This window comes from Dipodomys ordii, unplaced genomic scaffold, assembly GCF_000151885.1.
Source record: "Dipodomys ordii isolate 6190 unplaced genomic scaffold, Dord_2.0 Scaffold170, whole genome shotgun sequence".
NCBI lineage: Eukaryota > Metazoa > Chordata > Mammalia > Rodentia > Heteromyidae > Dipodomys > Dipodomys ordii.
Window position 1 is genome coordinate 1,144,086 of NW_012267386.1, and position 25,425 is coordinate 1,169,510.

Here is a 25,425-nt window from a genome sequence, read left to right on the forward strand (position 1 = left end):
AGATAAGAGTCTCATGTACTTTCCTGCCTGGGCTGGCTTTGAATAGCAATTCTCAGATCTCAGCCTCCTGAGTAGCTAGGATTACTGGCATGAGCCACTGATGCCCGGCTGGGACCAACTATTGGTGTAGGTTTTGTTGTTGATGGAAATGCATCGTACAGCATGGGAGAGTGTGAGCAGAGTGAGCAGGACTTACTCACCAGTGGGTTCCATGACTGTGATTTAGAGTGGGTGCCTGGAATGAAGATCCCTTATGTTGTGGGTACACAGTGTTTGGAGGAATTTTCTGTACTGATCTCACCAGAAAATCAGACATCATGGCAGACTGCTGTCACATCTGCTCAAAGGTGCTGTTCAGAAAGTCTGCAAGACAAGGCAGCCCAAGCTTGATGAAAGTTACAGAGAATTTGCATGGCTGCATCTTGCCAGCAGAGAATGTCTCTTTGGTGACACTGAGTCTGAGGCTTGGTTTCGCGGTTACCCACAAGGTGGAAGTTAGGTTACGGTGAAGCAGAGAGATCCAGCTTTCATACATCAGCAACTAATTAATTAATTATCAGAGAACAGATAATTACCAAAAGTCTAAATTGGATCAAACAATTAATAGTAGGCACATAGAAAAATTATTGACCTTTTTAATATTTATTTATTGTGAATTACTGTACAGAGGGGGTTACAATTACATGGGCAAGATGAGTACATTTCTTATCAAACATTGTAGCCTCCTCCTTTGTTTCCCCTTCCCATCCCTTCCCAGCCTCCCCCCGCCCTTAATATATATTTATTGTACTTTGAATCACCTTCCTAAGTTATCTTATTGATTTAAAAATATTTTATTCTTTTTTTATTTTGCTGATTTTAGAAGATTCTATTAATTAATTAAATCTTTTTTATTGCAGTACCAGAATCTTGAGCTTACTTGTTTGTTGCTCTACCATTTGAGCAACACTTCTAGCCATACTTTTTGCTGGCTAAGAAATGGCATCTCATGGACTTTTCTACATCCTAGATTTCAGCCTTCTGAGTAGGATTTCAGACGTAAGCCCTCCACACCTGGCTTATTAGTTAGTTGTCTTTTTATTTTTTCTATGTTCACAGTTAAATCTTCTGCAAGATAATTTAATTTTTCTATTTCCAGTGTGTACCTTTTATCTTTATATAATATTCCCCCAAACTTCCAAAAATTCTGATAGATAATGACATCATTTGCAGAGAATTTCATTGTGCTTACTGTCTAACAAGTAGTCCATTGACAGAGCTATGATAGCAAATCAAAACAAAATAAAAAAAATCAGTAGAAATAGGCCAGGCAACAGTGGCTCAAGCCTGTAATACTAGCTACTCAGGAGGCTGAGATCTGAGGTTTGTGCTTCAAAGCCAGCCCAGGTAGGAAAGTCCCCGAAACACTTACCTCCAATAAACCACCACATGGTGCTGTGGCTCACATGGTAGAGCGCTTGCCTTGAGCTGAAGAGCTCAGGGACAGCACCCAAGCCCAGAGTTCAAGTCCCATGACTGACAGAAAAAAAAATTCAGTAGAAATAGATATTTCTGAAACTTTGGCCACTTTATCTAACCTTTGTGAATTCTAAGATGTCATTCAGAAAACAGGGATTGCAAATAATTGGTGTGTGTGTGTGTGTGTGTGTGTGTGTGTGTGTGTGAAGATGTCATTCAGAAAACAGGGATTGCAAATAATTGGTGTGTGTGTGTGTGTGTGTGTGTGTGTGTGTGTGTTGGTCTTAGGGCTCAAACTCAGGGCCTGGATGCTGTCTCTGAACTTTTTTCCTCAAGGCTGGTGCTCTACCACTTCAGCCATAGCACCACTTCCAACTCTTTGGAAGTTAGTTGGAGATATGTCTTACAGCCTTTCCTGCCCTGGCTGGCTTCAAACTGTGAATATCCTATCTTAGCCTCCTGAATAGCCAGGATTATAAACCTGAGGATTATCGGCATCTGGCAATAATTGCTATTTTTTAGGATTATGACAAGGGATAAAGAAATGGTTAGAGAAGAATTAAAGACCTAGTTCCCAGATAGGTGTGAAATTGGTGACCCAGATTCTCTTTGATCTGCTGGGACCACAGAGAAGCTACTAGTGAGTTCTACAGATTTGAGATTGCTAGGGGGAGAGGCTGAAAAACATGGGTGAGGAGAATGTCTGGGAGAGATGCCCTGGCTAGAAGGTTGGTGCCGATGGAAGAGGCAGGGACAGGCTGAAGGCCTACCAAGGGGTTGAAATGTCTGCTGAAGAGTCTAAAGTAGATGGATAGAAGTACCTGGGAGGCACCTTGTTCGAAGTCAGCTTATGGTAGGTGTTTAGTGCTATGTGTCTACAGGTAAGGAGAGTCAGGAAGAGTGGAGGAGCAAGAATTTGGAAGCAGTGCCAAGGTAGTAGAAGCTTTTAGAGTTGAGGGACAGGGAGAGTAGAAGGGAAGTCCGCTTCCCCAGGAGGGGAGTCTTACTTGTAACTGAGGATGGTCAGTACTGCCAGCTGTGTTGGATTTCTCTGGCAGTTGTAAGAAACAATCAAGTTTGTGAGTTACCAGCAATAAATAAAATAAAAATAATAAAATTTTAAATAAAATTTTAATTTTACTCTTCTAGAGGTTAGAATTCCCAATTTAAAGATACTGAGCTGAAATGGAGGCATTGTGCAGGTTGCTCTATTGGAGAATTCCATTCTTTGCCTTTTGCAACTTGGAGTGGCTGCTAGCATGCCTTGGCTCATGGCTACATCACTGTAGTCTTCAAGGCCAGAATCTCCAAATATGTCTGTGCTGTGTTAGTGGGCACAGTCATTTCAACTCCTCTTCTGGTATAAAGTCTTCCCCGAGTCTTCCTCCTTGGAGTTGTGGAAGAACATTTCTGTCCCACTCAGAGGACTTACACCATTTCCTCAAATCGAGATGCACAGTTCAATCCCATCTCTAAAAGTCCTTCTTCCTACCCCATATGACTATGCTTACCGCCTCCGATAATTAGATCCTGCCATGCTCGCTGCTCATATTATTCCAGCTTCCGCTCCTGCCATTTACTGGGATAGGTTGTAGAAAGATTGAGCTTTGTTTCAAACCTGAGTTTTAGGGTTTCAAGGATATCCATATTCTATTCTCAGTCAGTTTTTTATTTTCCCCTTTTAATACAAATGCTGATTTCAAGGATTACACTGTGTACTGTTTTCTTCTCCTGAAAATCTGCATCACATCAAATGCATCCTACTTTTTTTTTTTGGCATGGGTACTGGGGCTTGATCTCAGGGCCTGGGCACTGCTCTTAGCTTAGCTTTTTTTTTTTTTTTAATTAAGGCTAGTGCTCTACCACTTGAGCCACACCTCCACTTCTGGCTTTTTGGAGGTTGACTGGAAATAAGCATCTCATGGACTTTCCTGCCTGACTTGAAACTGCTATCTTCAGATCTCAGCTTTGTGAGTAGCTGGGATTATAGGTGTGAGCCACTGGAGCTCCAGTTCTATTTATCTCTGGGCAACCTGAGCTTTTACTTGTAAGATTTTGACAAAAGCATGGCTTCTTTATTTTTTTGTGAGTTATGGAGCTTGAACTCTGGGCCTGGGTGCTGTCACTCAGCAATTCAGCTCAAGGCTAGTGCTCTACCACTTGAGCCATAGCGCCACTTCTGGCATTTTCTGTTTATGTGGTGCTGAGGAATTAAACCCAGGGCCTCATGCATGCAAGGCAAGCACTCTACCACTGGTGGCTCGTGCTTGTAATACTAACTATTGAGGAGGATAAGTTCTTAGGATTCTGGTTTGAAGCCAGCCTGGGCAAGAAAGTCCTTGAGACTCTTATCTCCAGTTAACCACCAGAAAACTGGAAGTGGAGCTATGGCTCAACTGGTAGAGTTCTTGCTTTTAGCTGAAGAGCTCAGGGACAGTGCCTAGTCCCAGAGTTCAAGCCCCACAACCAACCCTTCTCCTCCTCCCCCCCCCCCAAAAAGAACATATATAATATCAGATGTAGGTGGCTCGCACCTGTAATCCTAGCTACTCAGGAGGCTGAGATCTTGAGGTCAGCCCAGGAAGAAATGTCTGCGAGAATCTTAACCACCAGAAAACTGGAAGAGGAGCTATAGCTCAAAGTGGTTGAGTACTTGCCTTGAGCGAAAATGCCAAGGAAGACTGCTCAGGACCTGAGTTTAAGCTCCAATATTGGCACACACACACACACGCACACACACACACACACACACACACGATATATATATATATATGAATGGTGTATGTGAATTATAGGACACATGCATGGCATATATGATACACAAATATGGCATTTTTGTGATAAATATGATATATGTGTGATATAATATATGTGATATATGAATACATATAAATATATTTATTATATATAAGTACATATAACTGTGTACTTTTATGTACATAGTATATAAACATTATATATAGATATATAGTATATATTTATATTTAAAATAAATATGTATAAATACATCCCTAAATATTATATGTAATATAAAAATACTATATATAAATACATATAATATATAGGATATAGGAACATGCTATACTATATAGGAACATATGAATACCATATAGAAATATAAAAATAAAAACATAAAAAGATATGTATAAATATATAAGTATAGCCAGGTGCTGGTGGCTCATTCCTGTAATCCTAGCTACTCAGGAGGCTGAGATCTGAGGAATCCTGTTCAAAGCCAGCCCAGGCAGGAAAGTCCATGACACTCTTATCTCCAATAAACCACCAGAACACCGGAAGTGGCACTGTAGCTCAAGTGGTAGAGCGCTAGCCTTGAGCTGAAGAGCTGAGGGACAGCGCTCCAAGCCCAGAGTTCAAGCCCCACGACCGACAAAAAAAAACAAACCCCCAAAAAACCCCATTGAATTTATATGCTATTCAATAAATACATTATATATAATATCCAATATATATTTAGATAATATTAAATACATATATATGCTCTATGTATATTTCTAAAAATATTATATATGTATATATACAAACATATGAATATAACTTCCTAATTTAAGCCAATGAAATAATATAATGCTTTATAAAGGCCTGGTAATGGCCTAGTGACATAGATCTTTTTTCCTGTTTCCAGTGACATTATTGCCTTCCTGATTTTTCATTTAATGGTTTACGTATTAGGGCAAAGGCCCCGAATGCCACCTTTCCCTTCTACTCTGCTTCCAATAGCAGAGCTGCTCACCACATTGCATGTGAAAAATCCTTGCTTCTCACTGGGAATACACTGTTTGCTCAGCAGCACTGGCTGGGACCATTTATATGCTTGTCTGTTTCTGTCTGAAATATCCTAAATAGGCAGATGGGTAAAGACGTGGTAGGTTGGTCTATGATTCAGAGCCTGCACTAACACCCAAATGGAAATTCTTAATCGTGTCAATTTTAGTTAAGGCCAAAATTACTTTGCTATTTTATTTTATTTATTTTATGTTTGTGTTGTCTTGGGGCTTGAACTCAGGGTCTGAGAGCTGTCCTTGAGCTTTTTTTTTTTCCTCTCAAAAGTGGTATTCTACTATATGAGCCCTAGGTTCCACTTCCTGTTCTTTTGGTGCTTAATTGTAAATAAGAGTCTTAAAACCTTTCCTGCCCCGGCTGGCTTTGAACTATGATCCTCAGATCCCAGCCTCCTCAATAGCTAGAATTTTAGGCGTGAGCCACTTTGCTCTGCTTTTTCATATGAAATAATTTTTTAGGACAGGCTGTGTGCTATAGAGATGTGGCTCTCCATCATGTGTGAGATATTGACACTGGAAGCTGTCAACAAATTCATGCTGTCCTTACTTCCAGCTCAGCATGTGTCCTGGGCCGTCAGAGCATCAGAAGCTCTCTTAGCATTAGAGAATGTTATTATCATGAGGGCAGATGGCTGGAACCTCAGTCTGTTGTAGGGGACTGCTGGCAATGTATCTTTGGTTCCAAATGTGTGGCTGATGTAGTACTGCGCATGTCCCTGCGTGCACGCGAGCACATGCATGTGGGTACTGGGACTTAAACTCAGGACCTTGAACAGTATTTGGCTTTTATTGTGCAACTCTACTACTTGAGCCACTCCTCTACTTAAGGCTTTTTGTTGGTTAAAAGAATCTCTTGAAGCTGGGTGCTGGTGGCTCACACCAGTAATCCTAGCTACTCAGGAGGCTGAGATCTGAGGATCACAGTTCAAAGCCAATCTGGGAAGGAAAGTCCATGTGATCTTTTTTTTTTGGGGGGGGGGTCCGGTCCTGGGGCCTGAACTCTGGGCCTGGGCACTGTTCCAACACCACTTCTGGCTTTTTTCTTTTTGCTTATGTGGTGCTAAGGAATCGAGCCCAGGGCTTCAGGCATGCAAGGCAAGCACTCTACCACTGAGCCACCTTCCCAGCCCCCCCATGTGATTCTTAACTCCAATGAATCACTCCAAAACTGGAAGTGGAGCTGTGGCTCACTAGCCTTAAGCAAAAAAGCTCAGGGATAGCACTCAGGTTCTGAGTTTAAGCCCCATGACCAACAAAAAAAGAAAAAAAAAGAATCTCTTAGTAGCTAGGATTACAGGTATGAGCCACCATTTCTGGACTCTGTGTGTGTGTGTGTGTGTGTGTGTGTGTGTTTAAAAATGTCTGACATAGAAACAAAGGTATTTGAGTATCAGTGGGTATAAGGCATTACCTTATTTATGACATGGTAACCACTCTGTACATCACCTTAATAATAACAATTTTTTTTTTCTGGTCGTGGGGCCTGAACTCTGGGCCTGGACGCTGACCCTCAGCTCTTCAGCTCAAGGCTAGCACTCTACCACTTAAGCCTCAGTCCCACTTCCGGCCTTTTCTGCTTATGTGGTGCTGAGGAATCGAACCCAGGGCCTCACGCATGCAAGGCAAGCTCTCTACCACTGAGCCACCTTCTCAGACCATTTTTTAAAAAAAGTATTTCTTAGATTTGTCTGCCTGGGCTGGCTTTTACTGTGATTCTCAGATCTCAGCCTTCAGAGTAGCAAGGATTACAGACATGAGCTACTGGTGCCACTTTGTTTCTGAATATCAGAAACAAAGCATTTTCCCTGAAATTTGAGGGTAAGCACTTACTATAACACCTCAGGTGATTCTCTGGTGATTTTATTAGACATTTCTTCTGGTAATTTTTCTAATACATAGACTTTATCTCTAGCAGGTTTTTTTTTTCTCCCAGAATTGTTCATTTCCTTGTTTAGGCTGTATCCAGATTAGCAAAATAGCATGACAGATACATTCAAAATTTTTATATCGTGTTATAAAATGGTCATAAAATTATAAGTATCCTACCTCAAGTCAATAACAACACATGATTTTCCATCTAAACATTTAAGGATGTATTTATTTGTTGCTGTTATTTCATTTTTTGCCTATGCTGGGACTTTGAACTCAGGGCCTGGGCACTATCCCTGACCTTTCTTGCTCAAGGTTAGTGCTCTACCACTTGAGCCACAGCACAGTTTTATGCTGGTTAATTGGAGATAAGAGTCTCATGGACTTTCTTGCCCTGCCTGATTTCAAACCATTATCATCAGATCACAGCCTCCTGAGTAGCTAGGATTACAGGTATGGACCATGGGCACCTGGCTAAAAATAAAGGTATTTTTATACCAATAGGTTCAGCTATGTTTGGCTTTTCTTTTTCTTTTTTTTTTCTTCATTCTGCAAACAGCACCTCCTTTCATACAAGTCCATGAATAAGACTTTATTTACAGACTCTCCTGGTTCAACCAGTGGGCCCCACTGGAGACCTTCCACATTTCCAGCACTCAGAGGAAAATCAGTTGTTTCTTCTGGACTTCTTTGGACTGTGTGAGCTTTGTAAAGATCAGTGGGTGGGGCTCAGAGAGTGGCTCTGCCCTGGGCTGGGTGTCCCCCTTCATTCACACATGTGCTCAGAACCTGAGCCAAGCTTCAGTAGTTATCAAATAGCCTTCTCATTAATATGAATGGCCTATTTGCCCCCTCTGAAATTTTAAAATTATAAATGTTTGAGGAGTAATACTTTCCCCTTGAGGGGATTACATGGAGTCAGAGTGACTCTGTTCCTATTTGTGTAACCAAAGAAGAGATGTCAAGCAGAATTGAAAAGTTAAAATTTTCTTTCTTCTTCCTTCCCCCCTCCCTTCCCTCCCTTCCCTCCCTTCCCTCCCTTCCCTCCCTCCTCTCCCTCCTTCCCTTCACTCCCCCCCCCTCCCCCCTCCCTCCCTCCCTCCCTTCCTTCCTTCCTTCCCTCCCTCCCTCTCTTCTTTCTTTCTCCCCCTTCCTTTCTTCCTTCCTTCCTTCCCTCCCTCCCTCTCTTCTTTCTTTCTCCCCCCTTCCTTTCTTCCTTTTTTTCCTATGCCAGTCCTGGGACTTGAACTCAGGGCTTAGGCACTGTCCTTGGCCATTGTTTCTCAAAGTTAGCCCTCCACCACTTGGGCCACAGCTGCACTTTGGACTTTTTTGATGGATGAGATAAGAGTCTCATGGACTTTCCTGACCCTTTTTGGCTTTGAACCGTGATCCTCAGATCTCAGCCTCCTGAGTAGCTAGGTGTGAGTCACTGGTGACCAGAAAAGTGAAATTTCTAATCTCAGGAGGCTATGGAATGTTACTTCTCTTTATAGAAACAATTTTTGTTTGTTGTATCTCTGACACTTCCTTACATGTTTATGGAACACAATGCCTGAGCCAAACAATATCATGCAACATAGAGCTTTGTCTATATCAAACAATATAGAGCTTTGTCTATTAGTGATAAAATTCCTTTATATTTGCAACTAAGAATTGTAATTTTTGCATAATTTGAGCTCTGAATTTTATTTTTGGAAACATATACACATATGTGCATACATATATACATGTTTATGTATACACATATATATTGCACTAGGGAACTGAAATCTAAATTTCTTTAAAATATGTATATATTTTGCATTATCTTTTTTTTATTTTGTGGTTGCTTTTTTTTGGTCTGTCGTGGGGCTTGAACACTCAGCCTGGGCACTGTCTTTGGGCTCTTCAGTGCGAGAGCTTTACTGTTTGAGCCACAGTGCCACTTCCCATTTTCTGACAGTTAATTGGAGATAAGAGTCTCATGGACTTTCCTTCCTGGGCTGGCTTTGAACTGTGACCCTCAGACCTCAGCCTCCTGAGTAGGTAGGATTACAGGCGTGAGCCACCGGTGCCCAGCTTTCTTTTGTGTGTGTGTGTGTGTGTGTGTGTGTGTGTGTGTGTGTGTGTGTGTATGTATTTAAACCATTATTTGATTATAATTTAGGTGTCTTTGGCTCAGTATTAGAAAGTATTTTATTATCTATTTTTTCCAGTAACTGGCACTGGTTTGCTTTATTTCCACCCATTTCCCTCTGATTCTGTGCAGTCCTCCTAGCTTCCCTCAGATCTGCACATGTATATAACACTTGTGGGGTCAAGAACATGGAGTCACCTAAAAATGATGCAATAAAGAAAAAGAGGTCCATTGTTTCTTGAGTCCTGTTTACTTTGTCATATTTCATTGTGTTTTGAATTTAACATCTGCATATCAGGGAGACCATGTGCTGTTTGTCTCTTTGATCTTGGCTTATTTCACTCAACATGATTTGTTCTAGTTCGATCCATTTCCCTGCGAATGTCATTATTTTGTCCTTTCTAATGGCTATGTAATATTCTATTGTACATAGATACCACAATTTTTGGATCCATTCATCTGTAGTGGGGCACCTGTGTTGTTTCCATATCTTGGCTGTTATGAACAGTGTAGCAATGAGCTTGGATATGCATGTGTCCTTGTAGCCTGGTTCCTGTTGAGAGTAGATGTCTAGAAGTGGTTTGGCTGGGTTAGGAAAGGTCTATGTTTAGTTTTCTGAAGAACCTCCAGACTGTTTTCCAAAGTGGTTATATTAGTTTACATTCCTACCAGCAGAGCAATAGTAGGGTTCCTCTTTCCCTACATCCCTGCCAGCATTTGTCGTTGGCTGAATTTAGGATATAGGCCATTCTGACTGGGGTAAGGTGGTATCTCAGTGATGTTTTTATTAGCATTTCCTTTATGGCCAGGGATGAAGACCATTTCCTCATGAGTTTCTTTGCCATTTTTATCTCTTCTTCTGCTCCCTTACCCATTTAATGATTTGTTAGATTTGGGAGGGATTAGTTTCTTGAGTTCCCTGTATATAATGGATGTTTGATGTATTGCTGCAAATATCTTCTCCCAATTGGTTGGCTATCTTTCTAGTTTGGTAGCTTGCATTTTCTCTTGATTTTTTTTATGCATTCTGAAAGGAAAGGTTTGATTATGATTTTGCTAATAATGTCTAGTGAGCAAAAGCAGGAGCCACAGGAAAGCTTGGAGAATGTCCATTTAAGTGGAAAATTACCATTGTAAATGTAGTATCAGGAATTTCTCCAATGCAATGCTTTAATTTACTATTTGCTGACCATTGCTGGCATCATTGTGTTGGCATAAAGGAAGAGAGGATGATTTTAATTTGATTTCTGACTTAGTTGTTTTCATAGGGTTTATTTTCAAATATGTCTTTAGGGTGGGTGTTAGTGGCTCATGCCTATAATCCTAGCTACTCAGGAAGCTGAGATTAGAGGACTGAGATTCAAAGCCAGCCCAGGGAAGAAAGTATGTGAGACTCTTTAATTACTAAAAGGTTGGCAGTGGAGCTATGGCTCAAGTAGTAGAGAGCTAGCTTTGAAGAAATAAATAGGGATGTCACCTAGCCCTGGGTTCAACCCCCAATACTGGCACAAACAGAAAAAAAATCTGATGTTTTCTTTCAGTGTTTTATTTCAAGACATAATCTCATTGCTGCATAGTTCTGTTGAATTGTTTTAATTTTCTTGGTGTATAGTGATTGAATAGAAGTGTTCCCTTTTGAGAACCTAAATTAGGATGTCAATTAATAGGAATAAAAGGCAATTGTACTCAAATACTGGGAGAGATAGACATAAATGAACAAGAGCAGGAATTCTGGTAGAATACTAAGATTGCATGGGATTTTTATTACACGTATTACAAATCATGGAGGGTGAATGCAATGCTCAGATTTGAATTTTGGAAACCCAAAAGTCATCTCCTGAAGTAATCAGGATTTTTTCCCTTTTTTTTCTCAAATTATGCTTCAAATGAGCAATTTTTTTTTAAGTTACTCTCAGAAGGAAATTTTTCTAATAATTGTCTGACTTACTAATCAGAACACACTAAACTTAATTTTTAAATGATTACTTGATTACTTATTCTTTATTTTAGTTTTTGGCGTATCAGTAGTAGGGCTTCAACTCAGGCCCTCCAGGTCTTGCTTGATTTTTTTTTTTTTTTTTTTTTGCTTAGGGCTGGTGGTCTACCATCAGAGCCACATCTCCACTAGCTTTTTTTTTCCTGTTTAATTGGAGATAACAGCCTTATGGACTTTCTGCCAAGGCTGATCCTCAGATCTTAGCCTCCTAAGTAGCTAGGATTACAGGAATGAGCCCCTGCCACTCAGCTTCACCATTTCTCTCATGAGGATAAAATACAGGACCCCGTTATCACCACTGAGATACAGTTTCTAATACATCAGTACCATTGGTATCTACTTCCTAGTTTTCTACATTTTCAGAAATACGTGTAAAAAAGGATTAAGAGGCACTAGCAGTGATCTTGTGTACTTGTTTACTATTTGCTTTCTCTGAAAAAATATGTAAACACAGTGTGCATTCATTTTAAATTCTCAAACTCCCATGGCAACCTAATACTCCTTCGGGTTGAAGTAACACAAAGGCTATTGATGATGCTTCTCTCTCTGATTTATGTATGAAGTGATGTGATTAATGGCTCTGCATCCCAAATTTTTTTTACATTAGTGATGACAAACAGGAAGCATTTCTGCATATCTAAATATACTTAACAAAGAATTAAAAAGAAACCTAAAACCAATTCATTCTTCCAAAGAGCTAGTGTTAGAATGTGGAAAATCATATTGCTGGCTCACTGAAATGCAAGATGGGGGAGATTCATGCCTGTCGCACCCAGTTTCTTGTGGTCTAATGAATCAGAACAGATCTACTGTTAGCAATTAAAAAAAATTTAGTTATCTGTGCGTATGTTCATGGACATGTATGTGTATGTATTTTTATGGATTTATATCACAGCATTTATATACATATATAAATATTTTGGTTTTCTACCAGATCTAACAGTGTTCTTTGTTTTGTTTTGTGTTATTCAACAGAAATCTTCTTGACAGAGATACATTTTCTAAATCTGATCCAAGTAAGTGTATATGATTTGCTTTTTGAAACCATCTACTTGTTTTGCTTACTTGATTTGGCAAAAATTGTAGGAAGATCATCAGTGTTTCCTATGCATTTGTTTTAAATCCTAGGAAATCAGAGCGGGTGGGGTGGGTAGGTGGGGGGAGTCTCAGTTCCTCCTGGCCTTTCCAACTGGTCAGGACTGTAACTAAAGAGGAAGCCACTTGTCACTTTGAGATTGTGATGAAAATGCAAATGACTGTAATGTAGGGGCAGGTTTTATGAAATCACAGCCTCATGATAAAGGCATAAAATAGAAATGTTATTTAAAAATAATTGCCATGGGTCATAATGTGGAGTGATTGAGGCACTTCAAATTTAGTCATTAAAAAAAAGAGAAGTAAGCTGGCGCCCATGGCTCACACCTGTTATCCTAAATAGTGATAGTGAGAGGATCACAGTTTGAGGCCAGCCTGGGTAGAAAAGTTCCAAAGACCTAATCTCAAAAATAATCAGCATCTAAGTCTCAGTGACTTTTATGTCTACTATCATAGTTATGAAGGAGATCGAGATCTGAGGATCATAGTTGGAAGCCAGCCCATACAGACAAATCTGAAAAACTCTTATCTCCAGTTAACCAGCAAAAAAGCTGGAAGTGGAGGTGTGGCTCAAATGGTAGAGAACCAGCTTTGAGCGCAAAAACTAAGCCAGAGCATGAGACCTGAGTTCAAGCCCCAATACCAGCACATAAAAATAGTGGTCAGCAAATATTCTGCTGGAGGAATGGCTCAAGTGGTAGAGCACCAGCCTAACAAGTACACAGCTTTGAGTTCTAACCCTAGCATCCTCGCAATAATAGCGATAGAAATCAATGCACAGTAAAAGCATAAAAATAGTATATAAAGGCCACATGCCTACCTTCTAGTATGAACTGAATTTTTTTGATTCTTAGGGATATTGGAAATTGGCAATAACTTGTAAAATGAAAAGGGTAATTTGCATGAGAAAGCAACAGAATTAAGGATACACCCATTAAAGTATAAACTAATTAATTGTATAAATTAATTCTAAATCTCCAAAAATTTGGTAGTTAATGTCCAACAGTTCTGTGTTCCTGTAATGAAATATGATTTCATTACAGAGTAAAAATCATTGTCAGATTCTGGAAGATTGTTAAAGTTATTAGTTAGGAAAAGAAACAGCATTTGGTGGGTTAAAAACTCTTGAGGTTTATTTGATAATTTTTAATCCTTAAATCTTTATGTAAAATTTGAGAATCTCCCTCTCATAGACTTGCTTTCTTGATTTGTGAGATTTCTCTCTCTCTCTTCTTTATTTTCCTTTTTCTTTCTCTCTTCTCTTTCCCTTCCCTGCCTCCTTACCTCCCTCCCTTCTTCCCTTCCTCCTTTCCATACTGCATTTTGAACTTAGGGCTTCATGCTTAGTGGGACATGCTTTACTGCTTTGACCATGCCTCCTGCTCTTTTTTAGCTGATTAATTGGAGATAGAATCTTGAGAACTTTTCTGCAGCCTGGCTTCAACCTAAAATCTTCCATATTTCAGCCTCGTGATTAGCTAGGATTGCAGGCACAATTCATGGGTTGCTTGTAGGATTCCTTGCCAATTTACAAATATTGAGGGTAGGTAGTATAACTATTAGAATAATATTTGCTCCAGATTGTCCCTTTTGTGTTGGTTTTGAACACTTTAAGTATCTTAGGAAGAGTTCAGAAAGATATTTTAATAGACATATCTACCTACACACTGAAATACATCAAATTGTTAAAAGATGATTTAAAAAGTTATCTATATCTGTAATGTAATATGAAGACTAAGGAAATACAGTATTCTCTATGTGCATGATTAACTTCAAATATTTATTTTCTGCTTCTTTAAAGTAATTTTTAAAAAACGACTATTTCATGACAGCTTTTTTGGTAAAGGGTATTGCATATTTAATTTTGATGTAACCTTTGGACATTTGAAATAGAAATTGTATACATTTACATTTGATGTTTAGAAGAGTTATTTATATATATGTATTTTCTTCTTTTACCTTTTGTAGTTTGTGTCTTATACATTCAAGGAGTTGGAAATAAGGAATGGAGAGAGGTAAGGTAAAAAAGCTTTAACAATTAAATGAGGGGCTGGGAAGGTGGCTCAGCGGTAAAGTACTTGCCTTGCATGCACGAGGCCCTGGGTTTGATTCCCTCAGCACCACGTAAGCAAAACAAGTCAGAAGTGGTGCTGTGGCTCAAGTGGTAGAGTGCTAGCCTTGAGCTGAAGAGCTGAGGGACAGTGCCCAGGCCCAGAGTTCAAGCCCCATGACTGGCCAAAAAAAAAAAAAATTAAATGATCTTGATGCCGTTACAACTTGAGATGAAACACTCCTTTATATAGTTAGGGCTTTTTCTTTTTAAATTTTTATTATTTAATTCATTATTATCTTTAAGTAGTTGTACAAAGCAGTCTCAACAGGTTGACCTATGAGTAAAGTGCATCTTGATCAGTTGCACCTAGCATTCTCTCCCATCTCTCTCACTCCCAACCATCCCCGCATTAACTCCTTCCATTTTCAAATGTGTACATTGAGATTTATGACCCATTCACCCACCCTTCCTTCCCAAATTTATGTTGAAATCTTTTTTTTCTTTTTAAACGTATTCAGTTTTTTTTGGGGGGGTCATTTTGTGAAAGTTATCTTTGAGTTTTGTTTGGAGGACACACAATGATGCCTTATGAATATCTGACTTATTCATGAGTTTCATCTGAAGTATTCTAGACTTGAGACTTGACTCAGCCAGAATGAAATTTAATAGATTTGAATCTATTTGACAGGATTTGACATGATGCCTCATAGAATTGAATTCCGTGGTCCCAGTCTCATTTTTAGAGGTCAACTGTTGATTTTTGATAAAAATCGTGCACAGAAGGGCTGTAAGTGGGTGTTCCATATCAAATCTTACCTGGGTTATTTTTATTTTTATTTCCTCAGGGAGAAAATTGTTTGGAAATAAAGCAGAAGCTCAGTTTCCTAACATAAATACTCATTATTTAATGAACACATGGTGAAGAGGCTGAAATATAACTTTAATTACTTTATTTTTTTCTGGACTATCTCCACGTACACGTGGAAGCATGATCTGGGAAGTGATGAAGTGTTTTACAATTAATGGCATTTCCATCTGCCCAGCATTGCGGGTTCTGTCTCATGAAAGCAATGTACTGCTAAATGAGGTTACAGTTTCTGGTTACATTTCCCTAGTGAGAGCTATGTGCTATTAGCTGACACAGATTGCTTTGTGCTAGCTATTTTAGCAATGTGTCTTAATTCTGAGAGAGAGGCTAAGACTAGATCATTGTAATCTATTCTCAAAAATGGAGGGGAAAAAGTCTCCAACATTAAATCTCTTGGTCATGAATGACATTCGATATATAACTCAGCTCGAGTTTCTTCTATGGATTTGTTGGTTGGCCTAATAGGATTTATGTACACAATTTTAGCAGCATAATCTCTGACTGGTGGGCCCTGTTGGTTCTGGTGAGGGAACACATTATAGTGGGAATATATAGTGTTGAAAAATACCTCAACTCATCACCAGGAAGCAATAAAGATCTTGGGAGGGGCTGTGACCCAACAGTCTCCTTCTAAGGCACCTCCCCTCCCCCACCAACCAATGACCTAAAACACTCCCACTAGGCATCATCTTTTAAATTAAATTTCCACCACTCCCAAGAGTGTTGCCAAGGAGAACAACCCTGGGAAGAAACCAACTTATAGCATTTCTGCGCCTGTCAACCCAAAGCTTCATACCATCATACTATGCAAATATGTTCCGACTATCCCTAAACATCATAGAATCTCTGAACCCTTATTGCTCAAAAGGCCAAGTTCAAAGATTCCTTCATGATGCAAGGAAAGCTCAGCTGTAAGCCCATGGGGGAAACATATCACACAGAAAGTTGCATGCTTCTAAGGTTCTGTGATTGTGTAGAGTTCAGGTTCTTCGTCTCAATGTGACAGAATGGAAGGAAAGGTTGCAGGACGATAGGGTAAGAAGTTGAGAGCTTTTATGACAGGAGGCAAGATGTACAGACTGTCTGTAAGAGGAGTTCCACCAGATACAGAATTATGAGGCAGGAGGGGCTGGGAAGGTGGCTCAGTGGTAGAGCGCTTGCCTTGCATGCCTGAGGCCCTGGGTTCGATTCCTCAGCACCACATAAGCAGAAAAAAAAGCCGGAAGTGGCACTGTGGCTCAAGTGGTAAAGCACTAGCCTTGCGCTGAAGAGCTGAAGGACAGCACCCAGGCCCAGAGTTCAGGCCCCACGACCGGACCCCAAAAAATGAATTATGAGGCAGGAAAAGTGTGGAGAGGCAAAGTTTATTTGAAAGTAAGATGCCAGGGGAAATGGAGGCAATGCCTTTTTGCTAGTGGCAGGATGGTATAACCCCCAACCCAGATCCCGATAATGAGGGCTTGCTCATGTCATCAGATGTCTTACTCACCTGCTTTCCAGCCATGGGGCAGGAGAGGAAGGTAGAGTGGGGAAAGGAAGAGGAGGAGGAAGAGGATGAGGGAGAAGAGGAGGAGGAGGAGAAAAAAGGGAGAGGAGGAGAAGAAGGAGAAGAGGAGGAGGAATACAGATTTCTCCATGTAAGAGAAAAAGAAGTGGAACTTGGAAATTGGTAACTCTACTGTAGGCTTATGAGGCTCCCTCTGTTATAGTCCTTTTGGTGATTTTTGGCTCCTCTGGCATCAGGTCGAGTCATGTGCCCACATCACCATCCAAGGGAAGGTGCACTTGTTCCCCGCTCTAGAGTGATCAAGGCCTTTGCTCTCTCAGAGGTTTTATGTCGTCTTTCTCAGAGGGAGGATACAGGCTCCACAACTATCTTTGCTTTCCCCAAGGGTCTCAGGGGTTGTCACATCCAGTGACCTCAATACAATGGTAGGACAAGCATGGGTCAACCTTACTGTTCCTGAAGGAGGAATTGAAAAAGATAGAATCATGGGTAACAGTGGAACCCAGCCTGGCGCACACTAAATCTTAGATCACAACATCTGCTATGTAGAGGGTACTGGTAGGAACTGGAGTCCCAAGGGATGGGGCACTCCTGTGGCTGCAGCCCATGTGACCTCTCATATGAGTGCTATAGTCCCACAATCCCTTGCAAGGGTATGCTCCCAATGGCCTAAAGGCCTTTCCCCAGGCCTCGCTTTGTGTGTGTGTTTGTGTATGTATGTGTGTGTGTGAGTGTGAGCTGGGGCTTGAACTCTGGGCCTGGGCACTGTCCCTGAGCTTTTTTTTGCTCAAGCCTAGCATTCTACCACTTGAACCATAACTCTACTTTCAGCATTAAAAAAATTTTTTTTGGTACTTAATTTTGGTGCTTAATTGCCCAAGATGGCTTCAAACCTTAATCTTTAGATCTCAGCTTCTTGAGCAGTTAGGTGCTTGGATGAGAGTTTATTCTTTTTTGGGGGAGAGGGGTCTGGTTGTGGGGCCTGAACTCTGGGCCTGGGTGCTGTCCCTCAGCTCTTCAGCTCAAGGCTAGTGCTCTACCACTTGAGCCATAGCGCCACTTCCGGCTTTTTTCTTTTTGCTTATGTGGTGCTGAGGAATCAAACCCAGGGCCTCGAGCATGCAAGGCAAGCGCTCTACCACTGAGCCACCTTCCCAGCCCCTGAGAGTTTATTCTTATTGGGTGCTAGCTAAGTGGTTAGTTTAAAAATCTCCCTTGCTTAAAAATCTCCTCATCCTTTCCAAGGGTTTAAGCAGTGAATTAGCAATTTCTTCTTTAAAGTGGGGCATCGGTGGCTCACTCCTGTAATCCTAGCTACTTAAGAGGCTGAGATATGAGGATCACAGTTCAAAGCTAGCCTAGTTAGGAAAGTCTGAGACTCTTATCTTCAATTAAACACCAGAAAGCCAGAAGTGGCACTGTGGCTCAAAGTGGTAGAGTATTAGCCTTGAAAGAAAAAGCCCAGGGACAGTGCTCAGGCCCTGAGTTCAAGCCCCATCACCACCAACAACAAAAAAAGGAAATTTCTTATGCCATCTATAAGTTCTGTCATAACAATAATGTCTGTCTACTATCTGAAGCCCTTCTGCCTTCCTTGTGTTGCAGCAAGCTGTGGAATGTGTGTTGGTACAATCCATGTTATACACACAGAGTCAGAAGTGTGGGTAGGTTAAGTCATTTGAGTGAAGTTGTTCCATCATGATTTACACAATGGGTTTCAAACTAGGTTGTCAGGCTCCAGGCTCCTGCTGCTAAACTACCCTAGACAAAACTCTCATCTGTTCCCAGCCAAGACATTCTGCTTTTATAAATGGAACACCTTAAACTTGATTCAGAGTGAAAGGCAAATAAGAAGCCAATTATTAAAAAAGTAGCATGCCCTTAAAATAAAACACTGAGAGAACAGAATACTTATGCTGACTCTTGTTCTTTGAAGGAGCAGAAAATATTAGCCAATGGAAATCCTAGCCAAAGAGGATGTGAGTCAGGTACCTGTGGCTCACATCTGTACAGTGCTCAGCCCCTCAGTTCAAACCCCAGGACTGGCCCAATAAATAAGTAACTAAATATAACAAACAGATGAATGAATGAATAAATAACTAAAGATGATATGTAAACAATACAAAGTTGGTGGAAGTGCTAAGAAATAGGAGCCAAAATTGTGCAGAATGTGATAGAGGAAAATGGAAAAATATCACTTGTTGTCAGCTGTTTGTGTTTACTGTCTATAGAACTACTGTGTTCTGGAAAGTTTATTTATATTTATTTATTTTTGTGCCAGTACTAGGACTTGAACTCAGGGCCTTGAGCACTGCCCCTAAGCTCTTTGGCTCAAGGCTAGCATTCTACCATAGCACCACTTCTGGTTTTCTGGTGGTTAATTGGAGATAAGAGGCTCATGGATTTTCCTGCATGGGCTGGCTTTGAACCACGATCCTTAGATCTCAGTCTCCAGAGTAGCTACGATGACAGGCATAAGCCACTGATGCTTGGCTGAGAAGCTTATTTTTAAAAATTTCTCCCATTTATGAAAGCTGAGGAGTCCAATATCAAAGCTCAGGGACCCCTGTCTCATGGGAGTCTTTATGTTGTATCTTGAAGTGCTGGAAGTCAGAGAGGTGAAGGGGTGCTGTCACAGGGAAGCAAAGATCAGAACTCATGGACTCATCTGTATCAAAGTAACCCGCTCCTTCTACAGAGAACCCATTCCCTCAGTAATGTCATTAATATAGTAATAAGAGCACAGTTAGTCTCTTAAAACACCCATCTCTTAACATTGTTGAATCAGGGAATTAAGTTTCTAAGCAGGAGCTTTGCTGTAAATATTTCAAGCCACAGATAGCACCAATTAGAAGGCAATTGTAACAGGAGTTTCAGATAGTTTAAAAAGTTAAAGAATAAGAGAATGTTCTAGAGAAATGGAAAGGAAGTAAAGGTACAGTAGACAGACATTGTCTTAGCAACTTGATGGACTTGCTGGGTTGGATGCTGGTGGCTCATGCCTATAATTCTGGCTACTCAGGAGGCTGAGATCAGAGAATTGTTAAGTTCAAATCCAGCCCCAACAGACAATCTCCGATTAACTAGCATAAAGTCAGACTAGAAGCATGGCTTGGGTGTAGAGTTCCAGCTGTATGAAAAAAAGTTGAACGGGAAGAAGAGGATCTGAGTTTAAGCACTAGTATCAGCAAAAAAGAAAAACAAAAAGGAAGCGAGAGTTAAAAAAAGAAAACATCCTGTAGTTTTTAATTTCTGTCCCGACCCGCAGGACTTCAACGAGGGCAATGAACCTAAGCGAGAAGGAATGAAGGGACAAGAGAAACGAAGAAGGACAGCAAGACAAGGATTCTGATCAAGCTGCCAAATTTTATTTCTCACACAAGGGTATTTATATGCTTGGACTTAGGGCGTGGTGCAAAGGTGGTCCTTAGTAGATTTAGGGCGGGGTGAAAAGGTGGTCGTTAGTAGCTGCAGGGTGTTTACTTTAGGCGGTGGTGAAAAGGTGGGATTCTGTAAACTCAGCCTCAGGTTGTTCCAGTGAGATAGTTAAGCTTATTAAGTTTGAGAGACTTAACTTTTGGCTCCCAACAAATTTCCACCAAACAATTTGAGAAAGTGTCCTTATTTTGAAATCTAGGATCATGTCATGGTTAAAGGCACCTTCTCCATGACTCTCTCCCCATCTGTGATATGAAGAATGGCTGTTATAATTCTAGCTTATACTTTGATTGTGATGTTTAAATGTGAACCACTGATGGGAGAAGCTGGCACATAGGCAGACTGTGCAATTAAGGAAACATTGGGATTTTGAGGAATGAAACACTTGTGGAAGAATAAAACTAGCAAGTGGTGGATAAGTGAATGTCCACATGATAAAATGTTCTAAAATTCCTCATACCAGCTCAGCAGTTGATGGAGCAATGACCTATGGGATTTATTTGGCCTCAAACCTAATCTGCAGCAGTGATGTTTCCCAGCTGCTAGAACACTAATGCAATCTGAGAGTTCACTGATGGATGGTACAGCTCGCATCAAGGAGGCTAATGCTATTAGAGTCAACCAAATGGGGTTTTTGTTTTTGTTTTTTGTTTTTGTAGGTCAAAAAGGGTGGAGTGTTATGATTCAGTGTAATCTGATAGTGTGTTTTTCTGCTCCATCGTGTTTTTATTGCGCTTAGCACAAAAATTTACTGTGTGAACTTTTTTTGGGGGGGGGGTTCTAGATTTTTAGTCTATCAGAACGCCAATGTGCTACAGAAGACTGCTGTCTTTTGATTGGTTGATGGATAGATGGATGGATGATTGATGGATAGATGGATGATTGATTGGCTGATAGATGTCTGGATGATTGATGGATGGATGGAGGGATGGATGGATGGATGGATAGATGGATGGATTCCAGTATGAGGATTTGAACTCAGGACTTTGGGCTGCCATTGCAGCTTGATGAAGAAGTAGAAATGGGAACCTGGCCATGTGCAGGAGGGAGAAAGGAAGAGTCACACACTCCCATCTCATGGGAGTGGATTTGTTCTTTTCAGACCTGACCCACTCCCAAGAGACATCAGTAACCCCATTCATAAGGAATCCCTGCCCTCACTTTGTTGTCTTTTACTAGACCTCATCTCTTAAAGACTCTAGCTGGGTGCTAGTGGCTCACTTCTGTAGTCTTAAACTACTCAGGAAGCTGATATTTGAGGATTACAGTTTGAAACCAGCCTAGGCAGAAAAGTCCTGGAGTCTCTTTATGTCCCAAATAGTCTCTTTGGAGTTGTGACTCAGTGGTAGAGTGCAAGCCTTGAGTGAAAAAGCTAAAGGACAGCAAGAACGCAGGCCCTGATTTCAAGCCACAGTACCAGAACAAAAAAGAAAGATTCCATCCCATTGTCATGATTTTTTATTCTGGGGAAATCCATAGCACTTCAAAATTAATTATAAGTATTTTATCTTTTATAAATGACAATCGAATGGGTTGCTGATAAGGAAGCCACCTTAGTGAATTGAGTCTGTAGGTATGTTTTTACTTATGAAAGTAAAATATGGCACTAATAGGTAGTTAGCCATGATGTATGAAAAGCAATGCTTTAAAATCTTGTAAAATTTTAAGAATGTGATTTAACTTCCCAGAGTTAATATAATCGTTAGCCTAGAGTTTTAAAATACTGTGATCCTCCAACAACAAATCCTCAAAGAAACAACCGCCCCATTAATAAGTGGGCTAAAGATTTAAAGAGAAACTTCTCTGAAGAGGAAATAAGAATGGCCAATAGACACATGAAGAAATGCTCAACCTCTCTAGCCATAAAAGAAATGTAAATCAAAACAACATTGAGATTCCACCTCACCCCAGTTAGAATGGATATTGTCAAGAAATCTAATAACAACAGATGCTGGTGGGAATGTGGCCAGAAGGGAACCCTACTGCTTTGTTGGTGGGAATGTAAACTTGTTCAACCACTTTGGAAAGCAGTATGGAGATTCCTCAAAAGACTGCACATAGAGCTCCCCTATGACCCAGCAATCCCACTTTTGGGCATTTACCCAAATGATCACAAACAAGGCCATATTAAAGCTACCAGCACAATTGTGTTTATTACAACATTATTCACCATAGCTAAGATATGGAACCAACCCAGATGCCTCTCAGTAGATGAATGGATCAAGAAAATGTGATATATGTGTGTGTGTGTGTATACACACACACAATGGAATTCTGAGCCTCCATCAGAAAGAATGGCACTGCCCCATTTGTTAGGAAATGGAAAGGCTTGGAAAAAATTATATTAAATGAAGTAAGCCAGGCCCAAAGAAACATAGGTCCCATGGCTTCCCTTTTTTGCAAAATAATTAGTATACGTCTAGGATAATCTTACTAGACAAGCAGAAAAGGTCAAAAGGTGTGTACATATGACCATATAAAATGATGCTAAGCGAAATGAACCCTAAGATAGGGATACAGAGGTGTTTTTCATTGTCGCTGTACTATGTGATTTTTTTGTTCTTTTGTATATTTTTCCCCATGGTATAATACCCTGTTTTCACTGTATTTGATTTGGGTGCCCTGCATCTTGTATATACATTTTTCTGATTTGGGGAGGGGAAGAGAAATAACAAAATGCTGAAACAAGGGTACAGTTTGACCCATTGTAACAATGAGATGTACAAGACACTATGTTGAAAACAAACTTTACAATTTGGGAGGGGAGAGGGAGGAGTGAGGGGGGGTGGCAGGGGAAAAACAAAGGAGAGGGTAACAATGCTCAATAGGAAATGTACTCATTACCTTACTGATGTAACTGTACAGTAACTTTACAATAATATATATATATATATATAATTTAAAAAAGAAATGTACTCATTACCTTACTGATGTAACTGTAACCTCTCTGTACAGCACCTTTACAAGAAAATAAAATTTTTAAAAAAGATCCCAAAAGGATTCTGCCTCTAAGTGTAAAAATAAAATACTGTGATCCACAAAAGTTGAAGGAGTTTAGACTTTTCTACATTTAGAGATAATGAAGCACTGATACATTTTTTGATGGTTAGTGCTTTCAGTAAATTCTCAAAAATAGATACAATTCTAAAAATCAAATGAAAATGCCTCATATCTTAACTAAGAATATGAAAAAAGTCTCTCTCTTGACATCATGTTAAACAATAATACTGGAAGTAAATCAGTCGCTGTGTGTGTGTGTGTGTGTGTGTGTGTGTGTGTGTGTGTGTGTGTGTGTGTGTGTGTGTGTATTTTCCATCTCTAGGAACAGAGCATTGATCTCTCATCATGTAAGATCAAAGTAAAGTCTTCACATTGTCAGCTTGTCATCTTAAAAATAGGTGAATTGCAGATTGTTGACTTGTGGGGGCGGACGAGACTATTGGACAGAAAAGCTGAGCCATCAAATTTCTATGGAGGAGCAAGTATATTCATTGTGTGATTGTGTGTGTGTGTGTGTGTGTGTGATGTTCTGTGTTGGCTAGATGTCTATAATCCTAAACTGAGCTTTATTGATTTAATATATTTAATAATCTGTCTTAATAGTATGTCTGTTTTATAAAGATTATTTCTCTTGACTAATTTCTGGGAATTGTGTTTCGCTTATCACTAAAGCTAAGCACAGTCAATAATATAATCTCTGAATTCAAGAGGTGGGCAGTTTTGGAGGGGACATTTGCGCTGAACCTCTTCTGCTTTGGCTCAGTGGACTGTCACACTGGGTAGCTGTGCGGGGCCATAATACAATGAACTTAAAAAGGGAACACTTCTTCAAGTAAAAGCTACTTATTGCCAGGAATTAAGAAAATTCATAAATGCATAACAAATTAGGAAATAATTAGAACAAACCTGCCACATTCTGACATACCTTTTATTTTTTACTTGTATGGGAGTATGTATAGAGAGTTAAACAAAATTCAAATTATAGCTGGGCTCTTATAGCTCATGCCTGTAATACTAGCTACTAAGGAGGTGGAACCCTTGGGGATCATGGATGAAGTCATCCAGGATAGGAAAGCCCTTGAAATTTGGCCAAAAGCCGATCTGGAGGTGTGGCTCAAGTGATAGAGCACCAGCTGAATAAGTGTATAAGTCCTGAGTACCTGTACAATCCCAGTACCTGTACAGAAATATACTATGCATCACTATTGATTCTTTTTCCCTTCTGAGTGGCCTAGAGAGGAATAAAGACCACTGTTATTTAGCAACATGAAGGATACTTGCCCTGTCCCCAGAAGCAATTTTGGAGCCATGTGTCAGAAGACATGTCCAAATGACTCTAGTCACGGAGCTCTGGCCCAAGTCTTAGAGCACCAGCCTTAAGAAAAAAAAAGCTTAGGAATAGCCTCCAGGCCCTGAGTTCAAGACCCAGGACTAGCATGAAAGGAAGGAAGGAAAGAAGGGCCTTCTGCCCCAGAATTCTTACCTGGAAAAATAAAATTTAGCGTTATTTATCTTATAGTAATGTTAGAATAAAGATTCAAAGTAATATAGGAAAGTGGATATACTTACTAAAAGGGTGGCTGTTATTATTTATAATAGTTACATTTATTTTTCTTGGATGAGGAACTCAAACTTGATACCTGATGTTTTTACTCTCTACCACATGAGACATGCAACATTTTTTATTGGCCAAAATAAGTGGTTATTAGTGTCGAAAGATTGGTCCAGTTATCTGTGTTACATTAAATAAGTAAACTAATTAGTTAATTAATGTAACACAGATAACTGGACCAATCTTTAATTAGTTAATTAATGTGTGTGTTTTATTGGTCCATGATAGAAGAGATTGTCTAGTAGCACTAAGTTTTGCAAGTTACGCCTCTGGAAGGAAGCAACTATGTGGCAGTAGTCCTAGCAATCCTTTGTCGATAATATTTTGGACCTTTGTTTTATTAATGAAATTTAAGAAATTTTCTGACCTTTACATTTAACAGATTAGCATGATTCATCACTTTTCTTATTAAAGAGAGAATATTGTCCTTGGACTTTTAATAAACGTTGGTTCTCTGATAAGATAGGTGCCTGATTGTATAATATTATTCGGACCTGAGGCTAAATTCACCACATTTGGGTTCATGGCAGTTGGTGAAGAATCCAAGCCAAGGACAAAAAGATTTTTGGAAAGCAGGTGCCAGTGGTTCAACCTCGAATCCTAGCTACTC

The 25,425-nt window shown here is 40.0% G+C and overlaps 1 protein-coding gene across 1 annotated transcript in view; it reads left to right on the forward strand.

Annotated features, from left to right (window-relative positions):
* The window catches only part of Cpne8 (copine VIII), a 293,419-nt gene that overhangs the window by 149,529 nt on the left and 118,465 nt on the right, over positions 1–25,425 (forward strand). Inside the window, exons 3-4 of the mRNA XM_013033475.1 lie at positions 12,218–12,258; positions 14,306–14,352. Coding sequence (XP_012888929.1) covers positions 12,218–12,258; positions 14,306–14,352 — 88 coding nt within the window. The remainder of the gene's footprint in view (positions 1–12,217; positions 12,259–14,305; positions 14,353–25,425) is intronic.